Here is a 21,714-nt window from a genome sequence, read left to right as displayed (position 1 = left end):
TCTGTTTAGAACAAAAGCATCAATTCCTGAAATCTAAAATAAATAATTGTGCAATCTGACTTTTATTCCTCTATTCAGACGCTCTCTAAAGACTAGAGTCAGGGTGCATACAATCTGGGGCATATCCATCTTTTGTTAATATATATGATATATTTTGTTGTATAATAAACTGAATTAAATTAAATATAAAAATGCACAATGGCAAAATACCATAGCACAGTGGTAAAACGTGTTAATTTCTGCTGGTTTAGTCTATTTTTTTTATTTTTCTTCTTTTTTGTATTTTAACACTTTAGCTCAGCAGTGGATCTAACGAACTGCAGGTTTTGTAATTCTGTGTTTTTTAATTTTGCAAAGTATAACAGCTTGTACTTTGGTCATAGATTTACTTCATAGTTTACTGAAGATAAACAGTGCTGACGGATTCTGACACACCGCTATCACTTGTGGATGAGAAGTATTTTGCAACACTGTGTTCTGTTTATTTTGTTATTACACAAAACGAGGTTCAGATGAATGGGTTTGTCTGTAGGGAACAAAAACGCAGCATTTCATCAGATTCATGGAAGTAAATAGTTACCTTGTGCTGCAATAATTTAGATGTGTTTCATGGTGGGAAGTCCAGAATTGAGGCTTTGGGCATTTATTTAACAGAGGCTGTGTAGAGGTTACTCAGACGTGCGATTAAAACACGTCTGTGTTCACTACAATGTTCTTATTAGTGATTATAACTTTATTTCGCATTGGGAGTGGTCTAACCAAGGTTGAAACTATCAAGAGGAAGAATCATACAGCCTTAATGCCTAAAATGTTGTGATGTGGTGTAAAATGAAATCAGAGTTTCTCAGAAGTAAAGATGGGCAGAGGGCCACGATCTTCACTGGGCCAAAGCGCATCTAAAATGGACTGAATTGAAGTGGAAAAGTGTTCAGTGGTCAGATAAAACAAAATTCGTATTTATTTTTGGAAAACATGGAAAATGTGACCCTCTAAAGGGACTAACAGTGCTAGGTTCAAAAGCCTGCATCACTGATGGTATGGGGCTGTATTAGTTTGGCAGTATTGGCACGTGTGAAAAAGGCACCATCAGTATTGAAAGGTATATACAGGTTTTACAGCAACATATGCTCTCACTATTTATTATTTAAGGGAAAGCGTTGCATATTTCAGTAAGACAATGGTAAACCACATACTGCATCTATTACAACAGCATGACCTGCATGTAGTCCAGACCTTTCACCAGCTGAAAACAATTTGGAGCATCATCAAACAAAAATATGGCAAAGAAGGCCCAGGACTAGAATCCTATATCAGACGAGGCTGTCCTCAATTTCCTGACATTTATGGGCTGCTGTTAAAAGAAGAGGGAATGCTGCACAGTGGTAAACAGGCTGGTCCCAAGTTTTTTGAGACACGTCAATGACATCAAATTCAAATTAGACTCAATATTTTCCTTAAAATGACACTTTTTTTTTTTCATTTTAAATGTTCAATATGTAAATAAAATATGAGATTTGCATTGGATTCCGCTTTTATTTACATGCTACACAGAATTAGGCTTGTATGTTATAGTGTTTGCAACACGTATTGAGGATTTTGGACCACTGCGATAGATCATCAAAAGACCAACTGAGGGAACTGCTTATGGACAAATCGTATTCTTCCCTCCAGTAAAGTTCAGACCTGCAGAATCAATGCCAAACTGAAGGGAAGCTGTTTTGGCAGCTTGTGCTGGCCTGACACATTTTATTTTGTGTTCATTTTTTTATGAGTACTGACAGAAAATGTGTGGAGGCCATTATGCTCTCATTCTCAGTCATGCATTAAAAACGATCAGTAACTGACTAGATAGATTTAATATTCATGCTCTGTACTTAAAATATAGTCTAACTGGGTGTGAAGATTTGACTTCTAGGGAGCCCTGAGAAACATTTCCTAAGGGTAATCAGTTTAAGAACATAACTTGATAGCAAAACCCAAAACTCTAACACTAATGTCAGGGTAAGTCACTTTATGGTGGCGGTGCTAAGGAGATGACACTCTTTTAATTGGGTCAGACACAGAGCTGTTCATTTAGGAAGCACTTCTGTTCTCTGAAAGTCTGCATTTCAACCTCATCATTTCAACCTCCATTTCCCCCCATGAAGAAGGTGATAAGGGTGTGGTCTGAGGAATGCACTGAGGCCTTAAGAGACTGTTTTGAATGCACAGACTGGCAGGAACTCTGCAAGCCTCACGGTGAGGACATCGACGCCCTCACTCACTGCATCACGGACTACATTAATTTCTGTGTTGAGAACACTGTGCCTACCAAGAAGATACAGTGTTTCCGTGGGTCACCCCAGAACTGAAGGCCCTGCTGAACAAGAAGAAGAGTGCTTTTTGGTCGGGAGACAAGGACGAACTTAAGAAAGTCCAAAAGGATCTTAAATACAAGATCCAAGAAGGCAAGGAGTGCTTCAGGAGGAAGATGGAAAACCAACTCCAACAGAAAAACGTCAGAGAAGTCTGGAGGAACATGAAAAAAATCTCTGGACACTTCCAGGACAATGGAGGAGCCACAGTGTCTGCTGGCCGGGGGTGGGCTAACGACTTGAATCTGTTTTTTAACAGATTTGACAATGGCCCACTTATCACCTCTCCCACCCCCCAGGTTCCATTAACCCCCCTCCAGTTGCCGCCCCCCCCTCCGGGTGCAATGCCATTGTCACCTGAGCTCTCCTCTCACCACAACCCTGCTTCACCCCTATCCACACATCTATCCATAACAAAGCGAGCCCCACCCCCCACTCCAGCCCAGCCTCACATCTACTTCACAGCTGATCAGGTGAGAAATCAGCTCAAGAGGACGAAGGCAAGGAAGGCAGCAGGTCCGGATGGAATCTGCTCCAGACTGCTCAGGGACTGTGCAGACCAGCTCTGTCAGGTGGCCCTGTACATCTTCAACCTGAGCCTGAGCCTGGAGAGGGTTCCTGAACTGTGGAAGACGTCCTGTGTGGTTCCGGTGCCAAAAATCGCACACCCCAGGGAGCCCAACCACTTCAGGCCTGTTGCCTTGACTTCTCATCTGATGAAGACCATGGAAAGGCTCATCCTGCACCACCTTCAGCCACTAGTGGGCTCAGTGTTGGACCCCCTGCAGTTCACCTACCGTTCTGGAATTGGGGTGGATGACGCTGTCATCTACCTGGTACACCGATCCCTCTCTCACTTAGAGCAGGCGGGGAGCACTGTGAGGATCATGTTTTTTGACTTCTCCAGTGCTTTCAACACCATCCAACCCGCACTACTGAGAGGGAAGCTGGAGGGAGCCGGAGTAGGTAAACAGCTGACTGCATGGACCATTGACTACCTTACCAACAGACCACAGTATGTGAGGCTCCATGACTGTGTGTCCGAGGTGGTAATCTGCAGCACGGGGACACCACAGGGCACGGTTCTCTCACCTTTCCTGTTCAGCCTTTACACTTCAGACTTCTGTTATAATTCGGACGATTGCCATATACAGAAGTTCTCAGATGATACAGCTATCATTGGATGCGTATCAGACGGGAATGATCAGGAATACAGGGGGGTCATCAGTGACTTTGTTGGCTGGTGTGAGACCAACGTACTCCAAATCAACGCCGGCAAGACAAAGGAGATGATCATAGACTTCAGGAGGAAGTCACCCCCTACAACACCGGTGAACATCCAAGGGAAAGACATTGAGATAGTGGACTCTTATAAGTACCTGGGTGTTCACCTCAACAATAAACTGGACTGGACTACAAATACAGACGTCCTGTATAAGAAGGGCCAGAGTCGACTCCACCTGCTGAGGAGACTGAGGTCCTTCGGAGTCTGCAGGACTCTGTTAAGGACATTCTATGACACTGTGGTAGCATCTGCCCTTTTCTATGCAGTGGCCTGCTGGGGGAGTGGATGCACGGACAGGGACAGGAGCAGGATTGACAAACTGGTGCGGAGGTCTAGCTCCGTGCTGGGATGTCCCCTGGAGTCTGTGGAGGTGGTTGGTGAGGGGAGGATGTTAGTAAAGCTGACATCCATCATGAACAACCCACATCACCCACTGCATGAGTATATGAGTGGGCTGAGCAGCTCCTTTAGTCAGAGACTGAAACACCCTCCCTGCAGGAAGGAGCGCTTTCGCAGATCATTCATCCCAACAGCAGTTAGACTCTATAACTCCTCAATCACGATGTCATAAGTCACTGGACACTGTGAACATCCACGGTCACCACTTCATGCATAATGGACCTTCCATGACCTTCCAAGCTATATAGTTTGTCTTCCATATTTCCAACTATATCCATAATCACATACTGTGTATGCTACCATTGTATATAGTGTATTATCTTACTTTTTTCATTGATTGTACTTATTTGTATTTTGTATTTCCTTCATATATCTGTACCTGAGCTGAGGTGATGCAAAAATTTCCCCGTTGTGGGATCAATAAAGTCTTATCTTATCTTATCTCATCTTATCTCATCACCGTGTCAGTGGGTGCAAACTACACAGATCATGCAAATATTTTTCTGGGACAGAAAATATCACAAATGTTTGTTCTTTAGCCAGCTTTGTTAGCGGCATTGCTCTGGAAGGCAAGGTTGAGTAAAGTTGCTATGAATCAATCCAGTATGTGGGAATGGCAGGAAAAATGTACACAGACAGAAGTTAAACCTGCATTCTTTATGATGACCAACAGAGGGCGACTCCTCTGATTGTGGAAACAAAGTAAAAAAGAAGGAAAGGAAGGGTTGACAAATCACTAACACATGTACTGTCCCTGATCTTATAGGAACTTCATTCAGGTTAATACTGGATGTTTTATGTTGGATTATTCACAGTGTGACTCCCACCAGAGCTTGAGCCATTCAGTTTGTCTGCAGGCTTCACACAGCAATAGATACAGTATGTATAGCTGACAGTGCTGTACCATCAAAAGACCTGTCACTCAGGTTGGTAGGCCTCCAAATGTAATCAACCAGAACAGAAACCAGGCTATAGCTCCCTGACTATAACATGGGATATGTCCTATTTATTTGGCAGATTTACAAACCCCTTGAGGATTAAGTTACATAAAGCTGCTCAGCACGTACACTGTTGTTTATTCCTCAGGCCTCATCAACATTTCTTCAGCCAAATGCTTCAATTTCCATTTCAATCTCAGTGCATTTGCTGTTGAATGACTTCAGCCCGTCTCGTGGAGATTTTGTTAAGGCAAGAGCAAATCAGTGCTGTGTCCTTAAACCTGATGTTCAGTGTTTCCAATCATATTTGAAGGTAGGAGGTCTCACTTGAAAGCTGTAGTCTTTTCTCCCTGAGGAAAACAACAGAGGATGGATGTGACCCTCAAGCTAGACAAGCTTTGCACATGGGCCCAGACCACTAGGGGCAAACGATGGGTGCCATTGAAATGGAGCTAGAGATGATTTTCAGCAGCACAGGCACGTGAAAAGTTCAAAAGTGAAAGCATGTAAGAAAGCTACAATAAGCTTGAGGACAAAGAGTCTATGCAGATAATGAGGCGTGGAAGTGAGAGTTCAACAGCAACAGAAGCTCTGAGACACAACAGCATGACAGATGTTCAGAGCACCGAGGACCAAAGAGAGAAGATGAGAGAGGGTGGGGGGAGACACATGAGAGGCCAAACATGGGAGGGAAACAAAAAGAGAAAGGGAGCAAAGTGCTGCTGTGGACTTTACCTTGAAGCTCTAGGGAAAGACCATGTGCATGTGATAAGCTGTAGAGAGGGGAAACAGTGAAGTAGTGGGGACTGGAGATTAAGCGCTCAATGCAAGGAGAGAGAGTGGGAGGAAGGAGAGGGGAGAGGCTGAATCACATGGACAGAGAGCCGGAGTGTGTGAGAGGCTTTGTGCTTAATGTGTGCTTCTCGGGAGAATGAATGATGAGGACTACAGCTCCACTTTCTTCTCCACTGGACGGTGTTTAACAGGAATTTATTTCCACTAAGTCAGCATCTAAATACTGGATTTTGTTCCTGCTGTCAACCTCTGTCTTGCCAAGTGCTCTGAGGAAATGCCGGTAAGATTGTCTCATTAGATTTCTTGTTAATTGTGTTTTGATTAAATGACAGCAGCTCTTTTATTTTGACAGTATTTCAAAGACACAATTTCTTGATAATATAAGGCTAAATCCCCACGCTGTATGCATTTAGCTCTGAATATTAACTCATAATTACTCACTTAACAGAATTAAATTGTAATGTGTAACATTCAGAAAACTACTATAATTATTTGAAGCATAAGACTTATATTTTCACTTAAAGTTTACCAAAATAATTATATTTTAAATAGTCCCATTGCATTTTTCTTTGCTGGTTGTTATTGGACACAAACATTGAGTAGCTCTCTGCGGCCACACAGATACGTGTCTCGTTCAGTTTCAATGATATTTTTTACAACAGTTGTTTTTAGTGTTTTTATTTTCTTCTGTTTTATTAAACAAGAACATTTCTTCAGTTGGAAGCTTTTTAAGAAATCCTAATCAGTGTAAGCTAGCAGTGTCAGCCTAATCAACCCTTCAGTGCTTTGTATTGGGGAAAATGCTTCATACTAACCTGCTAATCTGTCAGGTGTATCATGCTTGGTGTCTGACCATTCAGGCATGCAGCAGCTGTTGGCTGAGTCCAGAGGTGGGTGTGATGTCTGTTAGCTGTGCATAATTTCGATAGGGACAGACAGGATGTAAAGACATATAAGGACAAGTCCAGAAACACATGCTCTGATGTAAAAAGTTCTTCATCTTGTGGGTGAATGGGACTTTTCAAATGTATTTAGTTCATTATTAAATACCATTACTGGGAAACAAGGCAATAGCAATCCTTGAGAACCATGATATCACTGACGGAAACAGCTTTTAGAAATTGTAGTGTAATTTTAAAGAAACATAGGTTTTAATTTATAAATTATTGATTTCTATTTTTTTTTCTCCCGGGAAACAAACCTGAGAAGAAGGGTGTAAATGTAAAAGCGTAAACTGGACATTTGTCAAATGTTTGATATGTTTTTACAGTTAAATACCAGAATGTCAAGTCTGTGATGCACGGTTTCTTTTATTCAGTTTGTTTGGGATCATTTAAAAATCCCTCAAACTATTTTTGTTCTTCTTGTTGTTCTTGTACTCTCTAAGTATTCATTTGTTACCCTAAATGCACAGCAAAGACCACACACAGAAAAAGAAAAACCTAATTTAAGTGGTTTAAAAAGGGTTGAGGGACTTCCAGAGTATTTCCAGATGTTGCAGTCCATAAAAGAGGGGGGTACACCCTGAATGTCTTATATGATCTCTCCATATAGGGTATCTTTATATGTTAAAAAGGGGCTTTTTCAGTGTTCAGATCATCATTTTAAGTGTAATGTTAAGAAATTTTAAGCAATGGAATAAAAAGAAGAAAAGCTAGACTGAGAAACTACTGAAGTGACAACAAACACTGCCAGAGATTTTTTTTTTCAGACAGAACAAGAGCAAAAATATTCCCAATGATGTCAAAAACACACGAACAAAGGCAAAAATGTGAACTCATTTAAAAAAAAAATTCAATGCTTTATAAACTGCATACAACTATATAACTGAACTGCAGTGATTTGATCATTCAGACTCTAAAGTTAAATGAAAATAGTACAAGGATAATTGTTTTATTTTGTTTTTTGAACACTTACTTTCATTTATTACAAAAGCAACATGTTTAAAAATGTTGGGACACAGCCATGTTTACCACACGTTTCATCACCTCCTTGTTTTTCAATTTGGGAACTGAGGATACCGACTGCTGTAACTCTAGAGATAAACACCTTTCCTTTTATTAGTTGATATTTTAGTTACTAAACAATCCAGGGCTTCCTTTCTCACATTTTTTCATCATTTCATAATGTGCAATTTTAAGTTGGGGACGACTCTGGACTGAAGGCAGACTCTTTGTTATGAGCCATGGTGCTGTAATACATGCAGAAGGCGATTTGGCATTGTGTGGATGAAATTAGGAGTCCTTCCCTGAAAGATTTTGTAAAATGTCATCATGCATTACTCCAAAGTCTGCAACATCATTTAGCAATAATGGTCTACACAGATGAGCCCATGCACTGCAGAAGCTCAGACCATCCCAGGTGTGGATGGGAAATTAGATGCTTACAGCTTAAATAGATTAGTCTGAGGACAGCAGCTCATACTCTGGCAAAAGGATATGAGATGGATCTTTGTCAATTTTATAAATGAATCACATTTTTTTTTTCATATTTTGACTGGAGAGACTGGCACTGGTTTCCTAGAATGGTCAGGAGGGTGGTCAGCTCAACCAGGTGAGCCACAGCAGTGCCTTCACCTGGTGTTCTTTAAATGCTCTTTAAACCCTTTGAACCCTAACCCTGTGATGTTCCTGTCCATCCAATTTTTGGACGTTGCTGGCATCATATTCAACAAAACTTCTGCGTTCAAACATTAGAAATGTTAGTCTTGTACTATTTTAAATAAAGTAAAACCTTTAATAAGGTTCTCTATTCACATTTTATAGTGTCCCCACTTCTTTTTTTATAACCCTGTTTTTGTGAACAGGGTTATAAAACAACCCTTTTTAAATGTGTGCCTGTATGTGTTTGCTGTACACAGTGAAACAAACACAGACAGAATGACAGGCCAAGATGTGAAGACAAAATTGTATTTCTGCTCATGTGCTGTGGCAGTCGGCCTCAGGCGACTCTGACCCACTTATTACTGCAGATGACCCCTGTGTGCGTTAGGCGACCTGGCTCGAGAGCCCTGACCGGGCCCCCACGGTCTTCCTACATAATCTGTCACTCAGAGACACAGCCCTGTCAAAGAAGGTTCACTGCATGCAAGAACAACAACCTAAATGCAGCTATTCCACCACAATGGACTCCATATAGCACAGCATTGTTACTGGAGCTTCTTTCAGGTAGTTTTATCTGTGCACGTGTTTAGAAACCAATAATGAACACTTAATCGAATAAATAATTAGAAATGACTTATTAAGTCAGAGTTATTTAGTCAGAAAAAAGTTTTTCCAGAAAAAACTAAAGACGTTAGATGTAGCAAAAACTATCCAATTAATACTCACACATGCAAACGCAAACTTTTTTTCAATCTGTCGGAAATGTCAATAAATTAAAAAATTAGAGTGTCTGGCAATTATTTCATGGTTCAGGCTTTACAGGGTTCAGAGGCATCTATATTTCCAAAATTATTTATTCTAATGGCCATCATCTTCACTGTTATTCCTCATATCGGTTTGCATTGTTGTCAACACTACATTCCTGTAGAAAAAGACCTGATAACAAGTCTTGTAAATGGCTGTTAACTCAACAATTTATTTCTTGAGTAAACAAATAAATAAATAAAGTCAGGGAAGATCTGAAGACCAAAAGAGGTGAGAAACAGGAGAATTTCACTCGAATACACACAAAGAACTGATACTATAGCTTATATATTTACTACTTTCATACCTCAGAAACATGACGCACATTGAATTTTTTGAAAATATTTTTTTTTAAAACATACTACACAGTAGACAGCCCTGCAAAGTCTATATCAATTAAAGAAGTGACTGAGCATGACTAATCGTCATTATGTGAAGACTTATTTGTTATTTGCTATGTGCTAAAATGTGGACATGGCAGAGTGCCTATCAGCCACTGCAACTACTTTTGCAGTTAATATGATGTAATTAATGATAAGATTCATTAAAACTGGAGATGAAATAAACATATATTAATGTAACGAATCACAACTAACATAGTATTAGCAAAAGAAACAAACCAAAGGACAGCGATGCCGTTCTCATTCACAAAAACCTGAGAAAACTGTTCAAAATACATTCACCTGCTCAACTGATCATTACAGTTTTTCTCAGTCGATTTGGCAGTTACTGAATTTTACATAGTACCTGAGTCAGCTGCAACAATCCAAACCCCATTCACATTTTTCAAAATTTGAATAGTTCACCACTCTTTAAAGTCTGAGTCATCAAAACCTTCCTGACTAAAGAGTTCTGCAAACAATGTAGGCTGAATGCAGAGTAAGAAATGTTCAGAAGCAAAAATGAAATGTGAAGGATTTTTTTTTATAAAATGGAGAAAAGTAAAAAGATACTCGTGAAACTGTGTGCATCAGAAAACAGACAAAGAAAATAGATCTGAGAACAAAGCACCAACTACTCTATGAAGTAGAGTCACACTACATACACTCAGCAACCACTTTATTAAGTATGCCTGCTCCACTGTTCAATAAAGTAATCCAAATATCTAATCAGCTTTTCACATCAGCAGCAGCTCCATGCATTTACGTATGTAGACATGAACAGGACAGCCTGCTAAAGTTTAAACCGAGCGTCAGAATAGATGAAACATGGCCGAATGTGGCCTGGTTGTTCATGTTAAATGGGCTGTTCTGAGTATTTCCGACATTGTTGATGTACTGAAATACACAACCATCTCCAGGGTTTATGGGGAATCGTCTGAATCAGGTTGAGGTCAGAGGAGAATGGCTAGACTACTTTGAGTTTATAGGAAGGCAAGAATAACTCAAATGGTTGATTGTCTCAGACGGGCTGGTCTGTGTATTTCAGAAACGACTGATCTCCTGGGATTTTCTCCGCACACTTATCTCTAACAGAGAATGGTCTGAAAAAGAAAATATCGAGTTCTCTGAGTGAAAATGGCTTGTAGATGCCAGAGGTTAGAGGAGAATGACCAGACTGCTCCAAAATGATAGGAAGGCATCAGTAACTCAAATAACCACTTGTTGCAACCAAGGTATGCAGAAAGGCATCTCTGAATGCTTGATAGGTCAACTATTGAAGCAGATGACCTTCAGCAGCACACCGGCTGCCTTTCCTGTCTGCTGAAAACAGTAAACTAAGAGTAACGTTTCCATGGGTCGACCAAATTTGGACAACAGAAGATAGAAAAATTTTGCCTGAGAAGTCTCAACTTCTGCTGCAAACCAGGTAGTAGGGTGAGAAGTGACAGGCTGGTATTGTAATGGTGTGGGGATATTCTCTTGCCACTCTTTGGGCCCCTTGATAACAACTAAGCATTATTGTATATTGAGCAACTGTGTGATGCTATCTTGTCAATATGGACCAAAATCACTGAGCACGGTTTCCAGCACCTTGTTGAATCTGTGCCATGACAAGACAGGGAACAGAGGAACTTCAGGAACAATTCTAACTCCCCTCTAAAGACTGCTATAGATACCTGAACCATAAAGAAAAAGATTAATAAAACTCCTAACAGCATAGAAGAATACTTTATTAATATTATGGAAAAACCTCTCCCAGCTAAGAAACATGTTTCTCATATTTACAAAAGGATTATAAAGGAGTCATGCCAAAACACAGGCTATATTAAGGAGAGATGGGAACTAGAATTAAATGTTATAATCACAGATAATATATGAGAAGAGTTGTGCAAAACCTGTCAAGAGGGAATAAGAAGTCAATTGTAGAGAGAATTTGATTGGAAATTTAAAATCAGACTTTTTAATACACCTCTTATTATCTCCTCATACTATAAAGAACCTAATATAGAACTATGTTGGAGAAAATGTGGGGAAATAGCAGCAAAGAGCACCTAATAAAGTATCCAGTAAATCTGTGGCGGGCTGTAACAGAAAAGGTGTACAAAGCCTCTCTCGATGGCGGCCATCTTTGAGCTGTAAACATCCACACCAATCCCATGCAGGAATCTGCACACTCTAATTATTACACTCTTACTCAGATTTAAGACACAGCAATGGAGGGCTTTTTATAAAAGGAAAGAAAAGCACATCAGTCGCACAAGACGACAAAAACAGCAGTCGTAACGCCCACAAACAAATGCGCAGGGTAACTGTTGATAGTTAAGCAGTTTAGATGTTGGATCTTTGGTCCAGAACTGATTTCTACTGAGACATAAAAAATAAATGACCTTTGTCTTGAGGACTTGAAATTTCAAGTTGTGAAAAAGCTCGTATGTAAATCATCATGCAGCCTATTTTGTTGTGTGTGTGTGTGGTCTTTGCTGTCAGCTGCTTGTCTCACTGTGCCTGAGGTCTTGCCACAGGGAAGGCTTCCGCTTGTCATCTTCACTCAAGGTAAGGGCAAAAAGCCCCTTAATGAGGTTCATCTCCCATCCTCCCTTAAATAATTTTCCTTTTGTTTTACCACCAGCACCATCAGGAAATTTAAAGTAAAATAATTACTCTGACTTGAAAGCAGTTGTCTAATCCTGTTGATTTTAAGAGCATATAATTTAGACTAGAATCAGTTTTTTTAAACACCCCTATGACACTGTATCTTTCTCAGACAAAAGAATGCACTCATAAAAAGACGAAACAGTCAAAGGCTGAACAATGCTTGACGTCATAATTCCTCACCATTCACTGCTACCCATTTTAATAATTTTAGATTTTCAAGAGCTGCTTTCATAAATTGTAAAATGAAAACAGTCTTCTTTAAACACTCTCTTGGCCTTGTTCAGGCTGAGTTATCATTGTGCCTGCAGCCTAGTGTTACCGACACAGAGGGGGAGCAAATATCAAGCTTTAGAGAAAATCAAAAGGGCAGATGGATTTTCTCACAATCTGAATTTTGCTGAACTGAATAACAGATAACGATTCTTCAAAGCTCAGAATTGATTTTCAACATATCTGGCTAATAAAATGAATGCCTTTGGCCACTGCAGCACTGAAATGTGGTTAAGAATGAAATCCACTAAATGACAGGGATATTAAGTTTTTGGTCTGAGTCTTATAAACTATAATCTAGTATAATCTGTAAAAAAGAAAACAAAGAAAAAACAAAACATAGAAATATTCTGGCCGCTGATAAAGTCATAAAAATACAGAAAAATAATTGTTTATAGCTTTAAATGTCATATTTTGTGTTAAATAAAACTAATTTACAAGGGTGGAAGCAATGAAATGAGATCTTTCTTTTGGCACGATACAGCATAGACTACAGAGCACTGTGAAAACGTCTCAAGTTTCTTTATACGTGGCTTGGAAAATGAGTTAGTACATTTTTAACAAGCTTGAAAATCAGTATTTATTCTACAACACTTCCCTGGGTAAGCGTTCTTGTAATTTCTTGAAGTAGTCTTCAGGAATAGTTCTCCAGGCTTCTTGAAGAACATTCAAAGCCCTTCCTTGGATGTTGGCTGCCTTGTTCTGTTTTGGTTCAATAATACTGAGGTCCAGGCTCTTAGGAGGCCAATCTGATCATCCTAAATGATGTGTTTTTCTGCCCAAGCATATTTTTCCTGCACTAGCAGTGTGTTTTTGATCGTAGTCAATCAGATGCTTTCCAGATAGTATTGCATGTTGGATACAAATCCAACAATACGTTCCATCAATTTTGACAAGATCTCCAACACCACTGCCTGAAGTGCAGCCTCAAACCGTGACAGAGCCTCCACTGTGTTTACAGATGGCTCACTGTAACACTCACAGTTTTACCTCTCTGAGCTCCTCTGCATATATTAATGACACTGTGAACAAAAGTTTAAAATTAACAAAGTGCATAAAGACACAATTTAAAATAGGTTCAGTTGTCTGTTTTGTGTAAACACAACACTGGTTCATCACTTGAGTAAGGTGCCTTTTTTATTTGAATGATCGATACTGTAGCTCAGTGTTAAGTGTGCAAAACAACAACAACAAAAAGCAGAAAAATGATAAAAGCATCCAACGACTGCTTATTTCTGCTCTAAAGTGTAATCTTATCATGGCGGGTCTGGAAGGACTGACTTCCTTTAAGGAGCTGCAGTTAATGACACTTCTCCATTGTCCTAATTTTAAAACCCTGGAAGTTGCCCCTTGGTTTTTGCTGTGAACCGCAGCTGAAAGAGACATGACTCCAACTAAATGACAGTTTGGGTTTCACTGACGACAACTTTCCATTGTTAGCTTTCAGATGCACCACAGTGGGGCTGTGAGACGGCGAGGAAGTAAAATTCATTTTAACAGAACTCCACAGAGAGCCACAGCTGTGCATTTTCCTAAGCGTGCTTGAGCAGCAGAGGGGTCTTTGGGAAACTCAGGAACATGATACCAAAAAACAAACATTACAGAAATGCACCGGATGTGTCTGCTGTTATTTATGTGCAGCTAATTTGCAACAACAATAATGTTTTCATGGAGGCATATGGGGCCAACCAAATTATGTTTCTGTTAGGATAAAGACAAACAATGTTAATATTGAAGTATTCAACATATTTTTAAGCTTGTGTTGAGACACTGTCAGCACACATCAGACTGCACTCTAGTTTTATGCAGAAAGAGACTGAACAATACAACAATACCACCCTGACCGAGTTGGTATTGTTGCCCAAAATTAATCACAGACAGGAGTGTGCTCGCTCTTCACACTTTGGACTCACATGTCTATCCTTTGCATTCATATGACTGCTGCTGTGGCCAGGACGTATAAATGTAGAACATCGTTTGCTCTGAAAAAATGTCTCTAAACAATCCAAGCAGCAATTGCATTTCTCAGCACAACATAACCATGAAAACGAAAGATTCGTAATTGTCTTTTGAGGCAGGGTTGACATGAAAGAGATGAGCTCAGAGGAAGAAATATCAGAAGTGACGAGAGCTTGACAGGAAAGCCTTGCTTTGAAAGCACAAGAAGACAAATAAAGCTCTTTCTCTTTACTTTACAACGCGAAAAGGTGAGAAAACCGCGAAAGCTCATTTGTACCTATGAGGAACAGCATGCCCCGTTGTTTCATAAGCATACGCAAACGATGGGTAAACATGAAAAGTAATCACATACTTAGGATTTCTAGTATTTTGAAAAGCAAATGAGATAAAGCAGCCAATACAGAACATAACAAATTAAAATAAGGTGTTAGGAGTGATCCAAAATCTTTTTGTTACATGAAAAACAGAAATGTCAGACAACCAAATGTCTTTTTTTCGTTTCCAGATAACCAGGGATGGAAAACCTCCAATAATGAGAACACTGTTTATAATTTACTCAGGTGATAAGTGTGAACACACCACTGACATCTAGACATTTGCAATCTGACAGGCCTTATCAACATTAGCAGGAAGTAAAAGTGTTTCCAGCAAGTAAACGATTGACCCACACATGCTGGAGACTGAAGTCACTTTTACCAAAGGTGCATCTGTGTAATCTAATTTATTGTTTGTAAAATCTTACATCTCAGTAAGAGTCACTTAATTAAAACAAATAACAAAGTGACCAAAATTTCAAAATGATGAAATTTCTTATCAGCTTTATAAATATACATTTATTTTTCTGTTCATAAAGCTACGTTCAGCTGATCCCTTATTCACGAAGGGTCACCACGTGTTTAGTTTAGCAGATATTTAGCGGGATATCGTTTCTGTGATATCATATCATTTTTTTTGTCTCCGCCCAGGATCAAACTTTTTCTTGTTAGGCAAATGTGAAAACCACTTCACTATATTGCTAATAACAAGTAAAACGTCAGGTTGTTTTATATCTGGCCCTTGTTTCCAGACAAGCTTTGAGGGTCTTTCATATCTGATCTTAATTCAACCCTGAGCCATGAGCCAGTCACAGAAGAAATACACAAGTGTTTCCCTTGCTTCTCAAGAACCTCTAATTCCCTGCTGATATTAGTGAAAGGATTTCAGCCACAGCTGTGATGTTTTGTTGACCATGTTTCTGCACACAAAGCTGCACAGCAAATGCAGGCTTTGATTTGGTTTTGCTCTGGTCTGAATATGTCCACTCCTGTTACCTTTTGTTTCGTCCTCTGTGCGTACCTTCCTGCTCTCTGGCTCAGTGAACAGCATAAATGATTGAAGGACTCGTGTATTTAGTTGTCAGCTGAGAAAGACATTTGGTACTGAACTCAGAGTTTCAGCATGGGAACTGACAGCATCGAGGTGCTTCCAACAGTGTTAGGGCACAGAAACAGCACGTAGCTGGTACACACAAGTAATAAATTCAGTGCCAATACTCTCCAGCTGGAGAAAAAGAAGACTACCTATGATTTGTAAGGCTGTTTTTTATTCAGCCTTTAGTGTAACATATTTGTACTGCAACATAAGCACAACCTCTCTACCCTACACATGTCATATACTACAGACTTTTAGCACTTCAAACCCTTTGAGTCAAGCATATTATTGGATTACATGCTTCAATTTATATTAAAATCTATGTTTGTAAGAACTGTTTTAATGCCACTCTTTGAATGGCAGCAAAGATATAGAGTATACCCACTTATGTCTTATGGTGGCTTTCAGAGGTTAAAATCAAACATCCCTAAATTTGCAGATGATACATATATATTAAAAGGCTTGCTGCAGACTGCAGTAACTGATTCAAAGCTTTAAATGATGTGATTTTGAGTGCTGCAAAAGTGCTATTGTGTCTGGTATGAGCGACCTAAAATTATCTGACATTTGTTAAAAAACAAAAGTTAAAATTCTATTGAAATCGTGAGAAATAACAAATTTAATGCGATTTTTAACAACTGCATTTAGAAAATCTTTTTAGAAATAGAGAATTAGAAAAAAAACATTGGTTCAATTCGGCCATCAAAAAGAGAAATACCATGACTGTTAACTGTTGGACATAATGTGCTTATTATGTGATATAAGGTTTTCACTGCTTACCTATTTTTTTCCCATTAGGAGAGTTTCCCAGTCCAGGACATGGTCTCCTGAGTGGTCCCGCCACCACTGCATCACAAGCCTTAAAACCAGTCTAACCTGGGACATGACTGCTCTGCTTCCCAACGTCAGTGTTCCTGGGAGTACAGCAGCTTTGCTGGTGACCACTGACTGTCCGTTTAACCTGACTGCAGCTGCTCAGGCAGGACTGGGGTCAGGCCATTCACTGGCCCCACTATGTACCGTGTGTTGCTGTGGGGTTCTCAATCGCACCTTGGCAGTGGCATTCATGGTCAGCCTAGCATTTGCCATCGTGGTTGGGAACGTGGTCACACTTACAGTGTTTGTGCAGACCAGACAGTCGAGAACACCACAGGGATACCTGAAAGGTAAATGTTGTGAACTGTGTGTTGAGGTAACTTTTGTTGTAATTTTGTGCTGTATAAATAACATTTATTGAATTGAATTAAAAAATAATAATTGAACTGCTTTATCACCACATCTTAACATGTACATCTAGAGTGTAAATCAAGTTTCATGGATTGATTCCAGTAGAGCCCGACCAACATCAGATATTTACCGATATTTGATATGAAATCTGATATCAGCCGATATATTTTTTTCTTTCAGGCACAGGAAACATAAACAGATTTACCTGACATTGGTTATGTGCAGTTATTTATAACTCCTTACTAATATAATATAACGATTCTGTTCATATTGCTACATTAAGTCATAGATCACTGGTTTACATTGCTTGTATCTGCAGGCTGTTGTGTTTGTGAGGTTCCAAACACACGCAGGAACGTTGTAGAGTGCCCTCTGGTGGACAAACTATGCAACCTTAATACTAACAACAAGATTATAAGAGTTTGTTCCACCTCTTCTTTCCTTTTGTATTTTAATTTATCCTCTGGTATATCACATAGATATTACTGGGCAATATATCGTCCCTCAACATTATATTGGTAGGGCTCTAATTTCAAGAAACGTAAAAACAATTCCTTAGTAAAATTTAATTTCCTGTTTGTAAAATTCAGTAATATTAAAGAAGCCTTTTTTTTTCAGTCTAGAATCTCTCTAGACTGAAAAAAAATTAAAGATCCTCTTATATCTCATAAGAGGATCTTTAATTTTAAGCAATAAATATATTGTAAATTGTATTATATTATATGTATAATGTTTAAGTATTGCATTCCATTCACAAGGTGTCAGTGACCAGAAGGGATTATAAAGTATTATATTAAATAGTTCATTCAGCACAACCGATTAATTTAAATTTATGGAAAACCTAAATCAGAAAGGTTGTTTTTTTAAATTCTGCAAATAATGGCCTAAAAATAAATCTTGTGATTAATGGTAAAATGCTAAGTAAATGATAATAAGGAAAACTAAATACAGCTATCCAACATGACATCTTCCTCTTCTTTCTTCTCTGTGACAGTGTCTCTGGCCATAGCAGATATGATGGTCGGTGTCCTCGTGGTTCCTTTTTCCATCTACACTGAAATCTCTCTGATGGTAACCACCACGCCCCCTGTTTGGTATCAGGGTACTTCTACTTCCCCTGCCAACTCCTCTTCTCGTGGTGGACTAGTAAGCCCATGGCAGCCCTGCATGCTGATTGGTCCAGTGTTTGCTGGATGCACATTTGTTTCCATCAGCACCATCTTCCTAATGACTTTGGAGCGCAGTGTGGCCATCCTGTGGCCACTCCAAAAGGACGCCTTGGTGACCCGAAGACGAACTCTGTTCCTCATCCTGTTCTCCTGGGCTTCCAGCTTTCTGCTGGCTTTAGCGCCTCTCATCTTCAGCAGAAACTTCACTTTGGAGTACAATGAGTGCAGTCGCATGTGTAACTACACCCCACTCATGCTTGGAGGCCATCTCCCGCCTGATGCCAACATCTTGTTGTTATTCCCAGCGTTCGATTTCACACTGCTCGGTGGCACATTGGCTGTTAATATCGTGTCTTTCACTAGCATTCGGCGGTACTCCCAAAAACGCAAACTACTCTCAGAGGGGAGTCTGAGCGATGGAGGGGGAGGAGGTGGAGGATGCCCTCACAGGCCCTCTTTTTCAGACATCAAAGCAGCCAAAACAATTGGCATATTAACATTTGCCTTTACAGCATCCTTCACGCCCATTGCAGTGTTTGTGCTCGGGAACGTGGTGGGATACACCTGGTGTAATTTCTCCTTTTTTGCCTTCTGGATTCTGACAGGAAACAGTTGCTGTAATGTTATTATTTACAGCGTCAGGGACCACCGCTTCAGGAAGGGTGTGACCCTGCTGTTTCAACGAGATCAATCCCCCCCGCATGGTGAGAAGAACTAAGAGACGCGTAAATTTGTGTTGTGGCTGTGACCCAAAGTATGACTTGGAATAGTTTAAAAAGTAGAGAAAGGTGAAGAATGGGTTTATTCGCTTACTCTGTGAAAAGATTGTCATCCCTTTCCTGTTTTCAAAGAGAGGAAAAAAGGAACCCTGCCTATTTCAACTTGTGGTCCTTAATATGCCATCAATAATCTCTCTTGCTAAAGCATTATGTTAAAAACATATGAATTTCATCCATTAAAAAAGTAGCAACGTTATTCCATATTATGACCTATAAAGGCTGTGATTATTTTACATGTGCAATGCACTCTGGATTGATGATGGAAACAAGTTCGACTCATTACATCAGTCTCACAACCAAGTACATAATGTATGAACGCTACGAAATGTCTAAAGGAAACAAGAAAAGAGATATTAATCTACACAGTTTTCTCATCCATAGCAAGAGAAAGGGAAATGATTGGGCACATGCGGATGAAGACAACTTCCAAAAGACCCCGAGCTGTGTTCTTGACACTTCTGTATTAACACATTTGATTAATTTAGAGCTCACAAACACTTTTTGCAGTTGTTGGTGAGAAGCAGCAGCTAAGACCAAAAGCTGCACCTATAATTTGTCTCCCCAAAAATGCAGACAGCAAGTGAAAGTGAAAATAACTTTAAGATAGCCTGGGAACAGAAAGTATTAAATGTAAAGATGCTCTGCAGGCAGCAAAATATAACTTATGGCAGGTGCTGCCTTTGAAAGTGCACCAAAGTGTGTTTAAGAGTCTATAAACATAAAAGTGTCTTGAGGAGAGATTGACTACATTGAAAAGGTGGATGGTAGGCTGAAATTACAGGTAGGGAAAGACATTTTATCATAACCTGATACACTTCCCTTTCACACCTCTCAAGTGGCTGCACAGAAAGCTCCATGCTTGCTTCTTCAGCTCTGTGATCGTCTTCATTGTTGGGGATTTTTAGTGAAGAGGAAATTTATTATTTTTTTTATTAAAAAAAACCTAAATATCTACATTACATCATGTTTAAGTTGTTGTGGTGTTGTGGGCATAATAAGTCATGTCTTTGTAGTCACTTTTTTTTTTTTACAGGTAGTAAACATGTTTATTTCTGCTAAGATGTTGACCATTTTACCACTGACTTGCTTTTTAAATCAGCCTCAAGTGGTCATTTGAAGAACTGCAGTTTTTGGCAATAAGCATTACCTTCATTATTAAGCCCCATATGTTGTCTCTTGGACTGGGTTTATACAAACATGATCAAATCTGCCTATAAACACATAGAAAGTTTCCTTACCTTTCTTTTTTTTAATGGAGTTTTTTTTTTTAAATGTGAGTTTCTGTGGTTCATGTCCAGGGTAAAAAATAAATCAACAAATAAACAGTTGCCAAGTAACCACTCTAGACGATTATTGGTGTCAACAAAGAAACAATTTAGTAACATCTTTGTGAGGTTTAGAGGTGCTGGTAGGCGGAGAGTTTTGTTTTTGTATCCAGTTTTTAGACCAAGCCATTTCCTGGTTTAAGCTAATTTGAGGTGTTTTCATCACCTAACACGTTTCCAAAAAAGCCGAGGCTCAAGAGTTCCCATAAGTGAAATGTAAATGCCATTCAAATGGAAACACATAAAACTTTAAATGAAAAAGTTCTGAAAAAGTTAAAAAACGCTTTCAGGTTTGTCCACATATTATGGATCGTGACTGAAAAGGCCATTAACTGCACAACAGCAAGTCCTTGCAGTGAGTCTACTGCCACAACAAATCCATATCCTCTCCCCGGGTGTCCTTGTTTCCTCTCTCCAAATCTAAACCTTGCTTTCAAAGGGCTTTAATGAGCCTTTCAAAAATTTCAGAGAAAAAAGTATGTCAAGGAGCCACAACGACCACAACTGCATAATGAGTAGTTTATTTGTAATGTTTTTTTAAAATCTTTTGTTTGTTTTTGTGTTGTTTTTTAATGACAGCAGTGTTTTTGTCACCTGTTAATTTATAATGGGGTTTGTTTGTAATTAGAAATCATGTTGCAGCCTCCTCATAGGAAACGGTTAAGGTTACTTTTAAAATCCATTAATTTAGTTTATTTTGATAACAGTCTGCCTCAAGTATCAGAAATGCACTTTATCAGTTGCTATGTGAGCCATTTCCATTGTGCCAGGTGTCGGACACAAATATTATTTTGGACAGATTTTTATTTTTAGCTTTGTATTTTGTCTGCATATTAAAGAATGATCTGTGTATTTATTAAATCAGTACTGACTAAATGAATGGGACTCCAGCCACAGAGATGTAGAATAAAAACATTATGATATATAGCGGACCCTCATGCTGTGTCGGCGTATCTTTTCAGGGTATAACATACAACGTATAACATGAAATAATGTGTTTCTTGTGTACTTATTTTAATTCTGTATTGTACGAATTAATTATATTTATAAATAATGAGAATTTTGAAGCATAAAATGTCATTAATTTATTTCTTGACAGAATAGCTTAATTTTAGCTATTCTGTCACAACTGACATCCCTTTGAATGCAGGGAGGAGGTTATTCTTGCCATTGCTGCTGTAAGCAGTTTACAGATTATTCTGTGAATCCATAAACAGCAATCCAACAGTTCAACTGACATAAGAGTGAAAACATTTTTTGTAACTTACCATGAAGGGATTGTTTGAGATTTGGAAAGTACATTTATTAGCTCACTGGTCACCTTTACCACAGCAATGAAATTTAAAAGAAATTGGTATG

At 39.1% G+C, this 21,714-nt stretch overlaps 1 protein-coding gene across 1 annotated transcript; it reads left to right on the top strand.

Annotated features, from left to right (window-relative positions):
• The first annotated feature begins 5,344 nt into the window (after positions 1–5,344).
• Positions 5,345–21,305, top strand: LOC146393833 (trace amine-associated receptor 13c). The gene is made up of 3 exons (XM_084935951.1): positions 5,345–6,051; positions 16,654–17,021; positions 18,077–21,305. Exons 2-3 carry the CDS (start codon positions 16,739–16,741, stop codon positions 18,967–18,969), a joined length of 1,176 nt encoding a protein of 391 aa, XP_084792077.1. The 5' UTR covers positions 5,345–6,051; positions 16,654–16,738; the 3' UTR covers positions 18,970–21,305.
• The last annotated feature ends 409 nt before the right edge of the window (positions 21,306–21,714 follow it).

Source organism: Perissodus microlepis, chromosome 1, assembly GCF_051167445.1.
Source record: "Perissodus microlepis isolate ML-2025 ecotype Zambia chromosome 1, ASM5116744v1, whole genome shotgun sequence".
Classification (NCBI taxonomy): Eukaryota; Metazoa; Chordata; class Actinopteri; order Cichliformes; family Cichlidae; genus Perissodus; species Perissodus microlepis.
This window is presented reverse-complemented; position numbering and strand designations above follow the sequence as displayed.

What these genes read in the sequence shown, in the direction of transcription:
- LOC146393833 (XM_084935951.1), top strand. Translation starts at nt 16,739, where the DNA reads ATGACTGCTCTGCTTCCCAACGTCAGTGTTCCTGGGAGTACAGCAGCT. An exon ending in ACCACAGGGATACCTGAAAG is followed by an intron (nt 17,022 to 18,076) that starts GTAAATGTTGTG and finishes TCTCTGTGACAG; the next exon opens with TGTCTCTGGCCATAGCAGAT.